Genomic DNA, 13775 nt, shown 5'->3' with positions numbered 1-13775 from the left:
GTTTACCTCATTCTGTCTCATCCTGGTCACCATGCTCACAATAACCACATAGGTCACTTATCATCATCACACACACACTTCTCACCATCACGCATAGACACTGGGCACACTGAACATGCTGCAGTTATTTTATTAGAGTCAGCCTGACAGAGACCACATCAGGTGGGAAAGGTGTCTGGATTCCAGTTTCAGTTGAGAATGAGAACAGGGAAGATTTGCACTCACCAGCAAAGACACTGAATATTTGATGCAATCCTTGCTGAAGTTGATGGAAGCCTGAAAGGAAGGATGCACAGGACCTGAGCCCACAGCTGGGCTATCCTGTCTCCCCAGGATCACCTCACACCTCACCCCCAGGAATTCAGCCCCATCCCCAGCAAGAACCTCTGCCCACAGACCCACCACTGGAGAAGGGGCTGCCAGCAGGCACCAGGGGTAAGATGGCTCTCTAACATCCCAGGCACAGGCATCAGGAGAGAAACAGAGACACTGGCCATGCCAGGGAGGGGATTAAAAGCGTCATCAGGACACAGCCAGGGCTGGTCCTGAGGGAGGAGCAAGGTTCTAGAGTCTGGGTTTGGGTCACACCTCCTGCACCCGAGCCTCTTCTGTTATGTGTGTTGGGTGGACAGAATGTACATGCAGTAAATGTGCCTGTTGTAAATGACCCCATGTGTCCTGTGAGGTCCTATTAGTGCATGAAACTCTGTTCGTGGAAAACCTCTCATTTTGAAAAATCAACAACTTGAGGAAAATTTGCTGAGACAGACTATTCACAATCTCCAATACTGTATGACAAGAACAAGAAAGAAAAGACAGGCCTTCGGGAGATACACTGTTAGCCTAGGTGAGCAGCCACAGGTACTAGAAGCCTCCTCAGGAGCTTCAGGCACCAAAACAACACAGTGGAAAATCAGGCTTGTAGATACAGAGACTATGTTGATGGAAATGGGGCTCTGAGCCAGTGCAATGGCCAATAGAGTGGGAACAAGAGGAGGTGACATTGACTATGGGCCAGAAACTTCACAAAGCCAAGGAGTCCCATGCTGGAAAGAGATTCAAAAGACAGGAGCTCCTTTTCAATATTCTTAAAGTAGAGCTGACAGGACTCCTACAGGTGTGGGAGCTGAATGCTGTCTTTCCTGCCAACGATTAAAATTCTAGTCCTCCGATGCTATCATCTCTCACTTAGGGGGACAAAAACAAAACAAAACAAAACAAAACAAAAAACACACGCACACACGCATGAGTCGACACACTTGGCGTATTGCATTGATATCAGTCCCCTACTCTGTGTGAGTTAATTGGCATGATATGAAGAGGGTTGGTAACAGGACACGGGATATACAGGTGGATTGTGCTTGCATGTTATAGGTGATGCACGCTGGAACAAAGGTTTTATTATGCTTCTTTGTTCTTAGCTCTTCTCTGTCATATATCCCATGACTGCATGATATATTACCATGTATATATTGCACTGTGGGGCATGTGAATTCTCAGGGTGGGGGTCAAGGGAGAGTAAATTACTGTGAGTTTCAGATCTGACACTTAGGCATCAAATCCCACCTCATTGGAGCAATCTTGGATTTTTCTTAGAGCTGTTTTTTTCTGCATCAGTAGCATCAACCAAATCGAGTGTTGTGTTTAACAGTGTTTTGTTTCCAAGGCCCACTGTGCCAAACATTCCATAAAATATAGGGCAGGCTTCTGCTGAAGGCACAACAGAAAACACTTCATCAAAAGTATTCCCAGGTCATAAGAATCCTGTTTCCCACCACTTGATAGGAACTCACACATCCAAAGCTTCCAGATTCACCTCCCACAGGGACGTGCCCTCTCCCAGGACTTCTTACATCCCAGAGAGAAAACCTTATCTATGGGCACTCACAGCAGAAGGGAACAGCAAGAGGGGCTAGGCCTGGAGACCCTGCTGCCCTTGACCACCACCCCCAGGCATACCATCCTGCTTCCTCCCTCCCAACGAGCACTACTACCCCCAACAAACTATCCCCCAGGATGTGCGCAGATAATGACCTTTCCAGCTCCACAGCACCCCCTCCATTCAAAGGCTGAAAGCCTCAGGGAGTTTGTGCAGGATTCCTGGGCACGGATCAGACAACTGCCCTCAGAATCTGCCCCCAGAAGCAGCTTGGACAGGACTGGGAAGGATGCAGTGAGACGGCACTGGGCAAGGATCATGAGGGCCATCTGGACCCTCTTTCCTACCCTCAAACATCTCAAAGGTCAACTCTCTGGTCACTAGCAAGGCCAGCAGAAGCAGTGCTCCCTTCATTGTGGTGGTAGCTGAAACGCTCTGCTCAGGGCAGGATTTTTGTTGCTATATAAACCACTAGCTCCCTAAGCCAGCCCACATCCCTCGCAGGAGAACCACAGGCCTGTGGCCAGGCGTGGCTCCCTCGGACCTCGGGGTGTTTATAGTGGAAGCCCATCGTACTCTGAGATCAGAGCTACTGGAGAACATGTAGGGGTACCTTTGCCAAAAACCAACTGGAGCTGACATTTCCAAATGCTCTGTTGTCTGGGTCCCAACCATCTCCTGTTTTCCTGATCATTCTTCCCCCAGCCTATCCAGGTTCTGAGGTCAGCACTCTCCCAAACTGAGAAGATGGAATCATGGGAGGATCAACAACAAGTCTACACCACTATCAGGTAGAAAAAAAGGTGATTGGGCATCCTTCCTTTTTCCCCAAGGTTAAGTCCTGGAGATAAGAATGTGGAGCTAGGTCTTACTGAAGCCCCCAAATATCTTAATGGTTAAAGTCTCTAGACTGGACCCTGAGGACTGGTGGACAGCAAACTTGGGCTCCAAATCATCCCAACCTGGAAACTAGAAGGACTTGAGGCCTCATGGGTTTTCTCAGGTGCTAGTAATTCTGTAATTTTGTATCATGCCACCAGCTTTTCTCAGGTACTTAAGGAAGCAAGTCCCTGGGCACTTTCTGGACCCCCAGTGACTCCAGCCTTACCCCTTCACACCCTCCTCCATCAGTAAACCTGGTCTCAAAAGTGTTTGGACTGCAGTCTATGCAGAAACACCAGAGAGAAGCTGCTGGGTTTGGGCGTGTCCTGTGTCAGATACTCTGAGGTCCACGGCCCTATAGGACACTGAGGACAGGAGTTCTAAGGCCCACTGGGTTGAGTTCACCAGAGTTGGCACTCCATGTGTGAAAACTCTCTGAAGAGAAAACTCAACCTTCCAGGATGGGAAAGCAGTTTGTTAGCACAACAAGATGAGATGGTCCTTGAAAACTCTAGAAGGAAGTGTTAGAAACTTCCCAAAGGCCAAACTGAAAATAGTTTGACAAACAAAATAAATAAGAGTATTAGATGATAACTCAAAGCATAAAGTAATACTTGTGAGTCCATATTGATATAAATAAATGATTAAATAAATGCAGACTTCCTTGGTTGTCCAGTGGTTAAGAACCCACCATTCACTGCAGTAGACACTGGTTCAAGCCCTGGTCAGGGAAGTAAGAATCCACATGCCCTGGGGCACTATAAAACCCTCACACACCAACTAGAGAGAACGTGCTCTGCAAACAGAGGGTCCTTGTGCTGAAACATAGAGCTGACACAGCAAGACAAAGACCCAGCACCCCTAAACTAACCTGAAGTAATGTGGGAGAGGAGACAACAATTCCTTATAGAAACATCCCAAATAACAGACAGAGATTATTCCCTCCAGGACAGGTAACTGACAGCTCTCCCCCTCTGGAATATCAGTAGACAGAGTAACTTATTTTCAAAGAGAAGAGGAGGGGAGGGGGAAAACAGTGCAGAAACCTGGCAAACACAACATAATCAACTAATCAAGGCTGAAATCCCCAGTGGTAAGACACACAGCTGTCAATGTGTACCCTGAGTGAGTGAAGCAACAGTTAGAACTGGACATGGAATTACAAACTGGTTCAAAATTTGGAAAGGAGTACATCAAGGGTATATATCGTCACCCTGCTTATTTAACTTATATGTAGAGTACATCATGCAATATGCTGGGCTGGATGAAGCACAAGCTGGAATCAAGATAGCCAGGAGAAAGGTCAATAAACTCAGTTATGCAGATGACACCAATCTTATGGCAGAAAATGAAGAGGAACTAAAGAGCCTCTGATGAAAGTGAAAGAAGAGAATGAAAAGCTTGGCTTAAAACTCAACATCCTGTCCCATGACTTCATGACAAATAAGTTCATTTCAGTTGCACAGTTCAGTTCAGTTCAGTTCAGTCGGTCAGTCGTTTCCGACTCTTTGCGACCCCATGAATCTCAGCACGCCAGGCCTCCCTGTCCATCACCAACTCCCGGAGTTCACCCAGACTCATGTCCATCGAGTCGGTGATGCCATCCAGCCATCTCATCCTCTGTCATCCCCTTCTCCTCCTGCCCCAAATCCCTCCCAGCATCAGAGTCTTTGCCAATGAGTCAACTCTTCGCATGAGGTGGCCAAAGTACTAGAGTTTCAGCTTTAGCATCAGTCCTTCCAAAGAAATCCCAGGGCTGATCTCTTTCAGAATGGACCGGTTGGATCTCCTTGCAGTCCAAGGGACTCTCAAGAGTCTTCTCCAACACCACAGTTCAAAAGCATCAATTCTTTGGCGCTCAGCCTTCTTCACAGTCGAACTCTCACATCCATACATGACCGCATGAAAAACCATAGCCTTGACTAGACGAACCTTTGTTGGCAAAGTAATGTCTCTGCTTTTGAATATGCTATCTAGGTTGGTCATAACTTTCCTTCCAAGGAGTAAGCGTCTTTTAATTTCATGGCTGCAATCACCATCTGCAGTGATTTTGGAACCCCCCAAAAATAAAGTCTGACACTGTTTCCACTGTTTCCCCATCTATTTCCCATGAAGTGATGGGACCGGATGCCATGATCTTCGTTTTCTGAATGTTGAGCTTTAAGCCAACTTTTTCGCTCTCCACTTTCACTTTCATCAAGAGGCTTTTGAGTTCCTCTTCACTTTCTGCCATAAGGGTGGTGTCATCTGCATATCTGAGGTTATTGAGATTTCTCCCGGCAATCATGATTCCAGCTTGTGTTTCTTCCAGTCCAGCGTTTCTCATGATGTACTCTGCATAGAAGTTAAATAAACAGGGTGACAATATACAGCCTTGACGAACTCCTTTTCCTATTTGGAACCAGTCTGTTGTTCCATGTCCAGTTCTAACTGTTGCTTCCTGACCTGCATACAGATTTCTCAAGAGGCAGATCAGGTGGTCTGGTATTCCCATCTCTTGAAAAATTTTCCACAATTTATTGTGATCCACACAGTCAAAGGGTTTGGCATAATCAATAAAGCAGAAATAGATGTTTTTCTGAAACTCTCTTGCTTTTTCCATGATCCAGTGGATGTTGGCAATTTGATCTCTGGTTCCTTTGCCTTTTCTCAAACCAGCTTGAACATCTGGAAGATCATGGTTTAAATATTGCTGAAGCCTGGCTTGAAGAATTTTGAGCATTATTTTACTAGCGTGTGAGATGAGAGCAATTGTGCGGTAGTTTGAGCATTCTTTGGCATTGCCTTTCTTTGGGATTGGAATGAAAACTGACCTTTTCCAGTCCTGTGGCCACTGCTGAGTTTTCCAAATTTGCTGGCATATTGAGTGCAGCACTTTCACAGCATCATCTTTCAGGATTTGAAATAGCTCCACTGGAATTCCATCACCTCCACTAGCTTTGTTCGTAGTGATGCTTTCTAAGGCCCACTTGACTTCACATTCCAGGATGTCTGGCTCTAGGTCAGTGATCACACCATCGTGATTATCTTGGTCGTGAAGATCTTTTTTTGTACCGGTCTTCTGTGTATTCTTGTCATCTCTTCTTAATATCTTCTGCTTCTGTTAGATCCATACCATTTCTGTCCTTTATTGAGCTCATCTTTGCATGAAATGTCCCCTTGGTATCTCTAATTTTCCTGAAGAGATCTCTAGTCTTTCCCATTCTGTTGTTTTCCTCTATGTCTTTGCATTGATCGCTGAAGAAGGCTTTCTTATCTCTTCTTGCTATTCTTTGGAACTCTGCGTTCAAATGGGTATATCTTTCCTTTTTTCCTTTGCTTTTCGCTTCTCTTCTTTTCACAGCTATTTGTAAGGCCTCCCCAGACAGCCATTTTGATTTTTTGCATTTCTTTTCCATGGGGATGGTCTTGATCCCTGTCTCCTGTACAATGTCATGAACCTCATTCCATAGTTCATCAGGCACTCTATCTGTCAGATCTAGTCGTGTCCAAAACTTTACAATCCCATAGATGGCAGCACTTCAGGTTTTCCTGTCCATCACAACTCCCAGAGCTTGCTCAAACTCAGGTCCATTGAGTCAGTAATGCCATCTAACCATCTAATCCTCTGTTGTCTCCTGCTCCTTCTGCCTTCCATCTTTCCCAGCATCAGGATCTTTTCTAATGAGTCAGGTTTTCGCGTCAGGTGACCAAAGTGTTGGAGCTTTAGCTTCAGGACTGATGATGAATCACAAGCAGGAATCAAGATTGCTGGGATAAATATCAATTGCCTCAGATATGAGGTAAATAGATGGCAAATAGATGAGGAAAAAATTGAAACAGTGACTGACTTTATTTTCTTGGGCCTCAAAATCACAGTGCATGGTGACTGCAGCCATGAAATCAAAAGATGCTTGCTCCATGGAAGAAAAGCCATGGCAAACATAGACAGAGTATTAAAAAGCACAGACAACACTGCTGACAAAGGTCCATATATTCAAAGGTATGGTTTTGCCAGTAGTCACTTATGGATATGAGAGTTGGACCGGAAAGAAGGCTGAAAGCCAAAAAATTGATGCTTTCAAACTGTGGTGCTGGAGAAGACTCTTGAGAGTCCCTTGGATACAAGGAGATCAAACCAGTCGATCCTAAAGAAAATCAACCCTGGACATTGATTGGAAGGACTGATACTGAAACTGAAGATCTAATACTTTGGTGATCTGATGTGAAGAGCTGACTATCGGAAAAGACTCCGAAGCTAGGAAAGACTGAGGGCAGCGGGAGAAGGGAGCAACAGAGGATGAGATGGTTGGATGGCATCATTGACTCCATGGACATGAGTTTGAGCAAACTCCAGGAGATAGTGAAAGACAGGGAAGCCTAGCAGGCTGCAGTCCATGGGGTCACAAAGAGTAGGACATGGCTGAGTGACTGAACAACAACAATAACAACAAGATCAATTTTATAAGAGTACCACTTAAAAAAATTTTTTTGGACTGCTCTGATGGTCCCTTAGTTAAGATTCCATGCTTCCACTGCAGCAGGCTAGAGTTCGATCCCTGGTTTAGGGAACTAAGATTCTGCATGCTGCACAGTGGGACCAATAATGAATTAATAAATAAATGACATGCAAAGACAAACATAGACTCTTATGTGAAACCACTTCAAAAAAAAATCTTGCTTTTTAAAATTGGGATTACATTAAACTAACTGCTGTTTGTATGTTTCTGGCTAGGGACAATACAGGATACTAGTTCTCTACCAGGCATTGAATCTGTGTGCCCTGTAGTGGAAGCTCAGAGTCATAAACACTGAACCATCAGGGAAGTGCAAACTACCTGCTACTTGTAAGGGAAAACATTATTTGCTTGAAAATTTCCTTTGAATAATCTATCCGTTTATATAAATTGTGTGTATATTTGGCCCTCATGAAAATTTTAGAAGTTTAAAAAGATCCATTAAGTAAATAAATATTAAGCAAAGATCAATTCTGTGCTTTTCAATGTTTTAGTTTTGGGACTGGAGATTTAAATTCAAATGTTACGACTAAGGTTAAAATGAGGCTGGATGATATCACTAACAAACTGAACACATATACAGAAGGAAAGACATGCAGAGACTGATCCCTAGTATAGGACTCAACCATACAGACCTGAGAAGGATCTTCCAGTAAAGCAGGAGGAAAACAAACTGTGATGTCATGAAAGTCAAAGTGAAAGAGTGGGGTGGGGGTGGAGGAGAAATGAGCTGTGAAAAATGAATAATTAATTACTGGGATGATGGCAATTAAATAATTACTCCACATAAATCCAGAGGAAAATGCTTGGGAGATCGATCTAGATTGTTTTAACTTTTGGTCATTTTTCTCAATGTCATTTTTTAAAAGGCCACTCCATGATTCAATAAACTTATTATTATATGTTAAACTATCTTTGATTCTATCTATGTGTTTTGTCTTCTGTCACAATGACCAGATATCTATTATTCCACTAAAATTAGATTATTTATGGAGACAAACTTTTATTGTAATATTTGGTGAAAACAATCCTCCTTACAGTTCCTATTTACCTCAATTTTCTTGGCTGACTTGAAGAATTTAGTTTTGGAGGTAAACTTTAAGTCAAATTTCATTAGAACAAAAATTTATTTATGGGGAGGTGAGTCAGAGGCTTCCTTGGTGGCTCAGATAGTAAAGAATCTGCCCAAAATGCAGGAGACCTGGAGTGATATGTGGGTTGGGAAGATCCCCTGAAGGACGGCACAGCAACCCACTTGAGTATTCTTGACTGGAGAATCCCATGACAGAGGTGCCTGGCAGGATACAGCCCATAAAGTCACAGAATAAGATACAACTGAAGCAACCGAGCTGCACAAACACAAAATACTCAATCTAGCAGAGCACACAGAACTTGGTACATGCAAAATCAAGGTGTAGAAGAGTGATTCAGTATATTTAATACCTAATTTCACACAGCAGGTCAGAGAAGAGCTGAGACTCAAGGCCCTAGCCACTAGTCCCAAGTCCCAAGTTTAGTTCCCAGTGTGTAAACTTATGCCTGCTGGTTAGAAGGTAGACATATCTTACCAGTTATGCCACTCTTTATGTGGGTCATGCTGACTGTAGCCTGACTTTGTGCTAGACCCTAGAACACAGGGCTAAAATCTAGTCCCTCCCTTTTAGCCTCATAAATCTCCTATGGTAATGCAACTACCCATTTTATGCTTTTAGAAGTGGGTGGAGGATTTGGGACAGGAGACCAAGTGGACATATCTGCATTTCACACTTCACAGCATGAGCTATTTCCAGTGAAACAAATTTCTCACTGGGGTAGCTTCTTCCAGCCACTCCCTTCATCCTGGTTCAACACTTCTTAGGGTTCCTGGTCCTCAGTGCAGGACCAAGAACATCAGTGGCACTAAGTGTCCCTGAAGAAATGCTGGCTCCTCAGAAGACACCCACCTAAGAAGCATAAAATGGCGAATGCCATTGGGAGAAAAAGGGGACCAGTGATGACCCTCTTAGGTCATCTCTGAAGTCACCTGTCAACAACCAGAGGGACTGGAGACTTTGAAACTGTGCTGAAGGCCAGAGTGAGACATGTTATCTGTGCCCCAAAACAACAATTTTATCGACCCAGGCTGGTGATGTCATGGGTTACACATTTGTTATTTTGCTTAATCTTCACACAAAATCCCCATGTAGCAGATGACAGAATGACTTGGAAAGTTACAACAACCTTGCTCATACTCCCACAGTTTGCCAGGGATGGGGTGTAGGTTCTGTCTGACCCTGGTCCCCAAGCTCTCAATGACCACGTGTGTCACTTTTCACCATCACTGAAGACCTCCTGCCTCACATCCTCCCTGCACAGAACACAGACACTGGGCACAATGAACAATGCTGCAGTGATTTTATTTCAGCCCGAGAGAGGCCACATCAGGTGGGGAAGGTGTCTGGATTCCAGCTTTGGGAACAGAAGGAGAACTGGGCAGGAAGATCAAGTGCAGACCTGGCACAACTGGCAGAGCTTATCACAACAAAGATAGCAGATTGGAAGCCAATCCTCTAACACCATTCACCACCAAGGACAATTTATAGCCAATGCAATCATTACTGAAGATGATGGACAGCTGCAAGAGAAAAGGAGGCAGAGGGACACTTGAGGCTACAGTTGGGCTATCCTGTCTCCCCAGGATCAACTCACACCTCACTCTCAGGGATTCAGCCCCATCCCCAACAAGAACCTCTACCCACAGACCCACCACTGGAGAGGGGGTTGCCAGCAGGCACCAGGATGAGGATGGCTCCCTATTAGCCCAGGCACAGGTGTCAGGAGGGAGACAGATACACCAGTAACACCAGGGAGGAGAGGAGATGACAAGGGTCAGCAGGGAACAGCTGGGGCTGGTCCTGAAGGAGGAGTAAGGTGCTGGAGACTGGGCCTGGGTCACACCTCCTGCACCTGAGCCTATTCTTTCAGGTGTGCGGGTGCACGGAATGTGCATGCAGGTGTCGTAAACAACTCCTTGTGCCCTGGAAGCTTCATTTAGTGCACGAAACTCTGGATTGTGGCAAACCTCTCTTTTCTGAATGATTAACAATTTGTGGAAAATATGCAGAGACTGTTCAAAATCTCAAATACTAAATCACAAGAAAAACAACCACAGCAAAAAGATGGTTCTTCAAGAGATACTGTTAGCCCAAGTGAGTGGCCGCACGTACCTAGAAGCTGCCCCAGGATATTAGGCACCAAAACCCCAGAGTGGAAATTCTGGCTCGTAGGCACTGAGAACACGTCAGTGGAAATGGGGCTCTGAGCCAGAGCAATGGCCATCAAAAAGGGATAAAGAGGAGGTGATGTGACCACAAGTCAGAAAGATCATAAGCCAGGGAGTCCCATGCTGGAAGAAGACCTAAAAGCTGGGGCTCCTTTTAAATATTCTTAAAGTAGAGATGACAGGACTGCTACACGTGTGTGAGCTGAATGCTTCTTTTCCTGCAAAGATTAAAGTGCTACTCCTCCCATGCTACTTCCTCTCAGTGAGAAAAGAAAATTACAGAAGTCAACACACTTGTCCTAGTGCACTGACAGTAGTCCCCTATTCTGTGTGAGCTGATTGACATGATATGGACATATTTGGTAACAAGAGGCTGGGGGTGCAGGTGGACTGTGCTTGCATATTACAGGTGCTGCAGGTTGGGGCAAAAGTTTTATGTGCTTCTCTGTTTATAGCTCTATCACACATTCCATGATTGAATGATCTATTACCTTGTGGCATACTGAACTATGCTGCATGTGAGTTCTCAAGGTAACTGTGGGTAAGGTAAGTTACCTTAAATTTCAGATCAATAAGCCTGTTCTCAGGTCCTGCTTCAACAAAGCACTGCCGGATTTTTTCAGCAGCTGCTTTTTCAGCTTCATTGATGCTAAATCAATCGAATCCAAGGTTTCATTCAATGCTTTACTTGGGAGTGCAAGGATCACAGCACTAAGGGCTTCATAAAACACAGGGCAGGCTTCCGCTACAGGCAGAGACAAAACATCTCATTGAAAGAATCACTAGGTCAGAGGTTCCTGGTTCCCACCACTTGGTAAGAACTCACACATCCAAAGCTTCCAGATTCACATTCCACAGAGACTCTGCCTCTCCCAGGACTGCTTACATAGGGAAGAAGGCCTTCCCTATGCGGCACTCCCAACGGAAGGGAGCAGCAAGAGGGGCTAGGCCTGGAGATCCCTCTGTCCTTGACCACTGCCCGCAGGCATACCAGCCTGCTAACGAGCACCACTACCCCCAAGAAACTATCCCCCAGGGTGTGTGCAGATAATGACCCTTCCAGCTCCATGCCATCCCCCTCCCCCATTCAAAGACTGAAAGCCCCAGGGAGTTTGTGCAGGACTCCTGACCACTGATCTGCCACCTGCCCTCGGAATCTGTCCCTAGAATCAGCTTGGACAGGACTGGGAAGAATACAGTGCGACAGCAACGGGCATGGATCAGGAGGGCCATCTGGACCCTCCTTCCTACCCTCACTTGTCTTGAAGGTCAGCTCTCTGGTCACCAGCAAGGCCAGTACAAGCAGTGCTCCCTTCATCATGGCGGCAGCTGGAGTGCTCTGCTCAGGGCAGGGTTTTGCCTGCTTTATACACCATTAGCTCCCCAAGTCCAGCCCACTTCCCTCCCAGTGGAACCACAGGCCTGTGGCCAGGTTCCAGGCACATGTGACTCCCTTGGCCCTTGGGATGTTTACTGTGGGAGACCATCCTACTCTGAGAGCAGAACTCTTGGAGGACATGTGGGGGTATCTTTGCCAAAGAACGAGTGGAACTAAATGACTCCATTTGGAGCCAAAGGCTCTGTTTTCTGGTCCGCAACCATCACCTGTTTTCCTGATCATCCTTCCCCCAACCTAACCTGGCTCTGAGGAAAGCACTGCCCAAACTGAGCAGATGGAATCACAAAAATGTCAAGGACATATCTACGCCACTGTAAGGTAGAAAAAAGGTCATCCAGAATTCTGGCTTTTCTCCCACACTTTAATTCCTGTAAATAAGAACATGGAGCTGGACCTTACTGAAGCCCCCAGATGTCTTAACATCTGCAGTCTCTAGACAGGGCCCTGACACCGCTGGTCAGCAGCCTTGGGCTCTGATTCATGCCCAACAAAGAACTCGCAGGATTTAAGGCCATGTGGCTTTTCTCAAGTGCTGATAATTCTGTACTTTTGGGTAATGCCACCAGCTTTCCTCAGACCCTTCAGCCTGCTGGTTCCTGAGCAGGCTCCAGCCTTGTGCCTTCTCCTGGCTTTCCTTCCTCCTCCACAGTGAGCCTGGTCTCAGGAGGTGCTTGCACTGCGCAGTCTATCCAGGAACATCAGGAAGAAGCTGTGGGTTTGAGGGTTTATCTCCTGGGGCAGAGACTCTGAGGTGCACAGCCCTACAGGCCACTGTGGACGGGAGTTCTAAGGCCCAGAGGGCTGGGTTGATCAGAGTTGGCAGTCTGTATGTGAAAACTCTTTCAGAGTCAAACTCAACCTTCCACGTTAGGAAAGCAGTTTGTTGGGACAAACCATTTGAGACGGCCATTGAAAACAATAGAAGGAAGCCTGAGAATCTCCTAATGGCCAAACTGGAAAGGGTTTGACAGACAAAATAAGTAACAGAGTATTCGATGATAAACCAATGTAAAAAGTAATATGTGTGAATCCATACTGATATAAATTACTGTCTAAATAAATAAATGTGGGAGAGGAGACAACCATTCCTTACAGAAACATCCTAAATAATAGACATAGACTATCCCCTTCAGGAGGAAGAACCTACTGCCCTGCCCTCCCTGAGTGTGGGCTAGACTTAGGAACTCGTCTCCAAAGAAAAGAGGAGGAGAAGAAAGCACTGCAAAAACCTGGCTACTCAAATAATCAGCTACTCAAGGCTGATTAGGAGAAGGCAATGGCACCCCCCCTCCAGTACTCTTGCCTGGAAAATCCCATGGATGGAGGAGCCTGGTGGGCTTCAGTCCATGGGGTCGCTAAGAGTCGGATATGACTGAGCGACTTCACTTTCACTTTTCACTTTCATCCATTGGAGAAGGAAATGGCGACCCACTCCAGTGTTCTTGCCTGGAGAATCCCAGGGACGGGGGAGCCTGGTGGGCTGCCTTCTATGGGGTTGCACAGAATCGGACACGACTGAAGTGACTTAGCAAGGCTGATTATTCCCAGTGGTAAGGCACACTGCTGTCACATGTACCCTGATGTAAGGGGACTGGAAGGGAGCTTCACCTGTGTGGTGTCTTCCTCAAAGCCCAAAATCTGAACCCCACTCGACAGTATCAGAACAATAGCAGCTAAACTTAGCTTGGGGGCCTTCTACCATCCCTGGTCCCTGATAGTTCTCCTCAAGACTGTTAAGGCCATGAAAGACCAGGAGAGAATGAGTAACTCCACAGAGCAGAGAACACTAGGGACACATGACAGTGAATGCAGTGAGTTTTGGGTCTGGATAGGATCCTGGAATCCAAGATTAATGGA

At 45.8% G+C, this 13775-nt stretch overlaps 1 protein-coding gene across 1 annotated transcript in view; it reads right to left on the bottom strand.

The window, feature by feature from the left end:
- LOC147353623 (major allergen I polypeptide chain 2-like) overlaps window positions 1-11854 on the bottom strand; it is a 59123-nt gene extending 47269 nt beyond the window's left edge. Inside the window, exon 1 of the mRNA XM_086352240.1 lies at window positions 11771-11854. Within this exon, the coding sequence (XP_086208366.1) occupies window positions 11771-11840 (70 nt within the window). The 5' untranslated portion in view covers window positions 11841-11854. The remainder of the gene's footprint in view (window positions 1-11770) is intronic.
- Window positions 11855-13775: the final 1921 nt, after the last annotated feature.

This window comes from Bos grunniens, chromosome 18 (genome assembly GCF_055505025.1).
Source record: "Bos grunniens cultivar Pamir isolate PY7600 chromosome 18, Bosgru_T2T1.0, whole genome shotgun sequence".
Classification (NCBI taxonomy): domain Eukaryota; kingdom Metazoa; phylum Chordata; class Mammalia; order Artiodactyla; family Bovidae; genus Bos; species Bos grunniens.
Note: the sequence above shows the minus strand (reverse complement) of the source record. Positions and strands in the feature narration are given on the sequence as shown.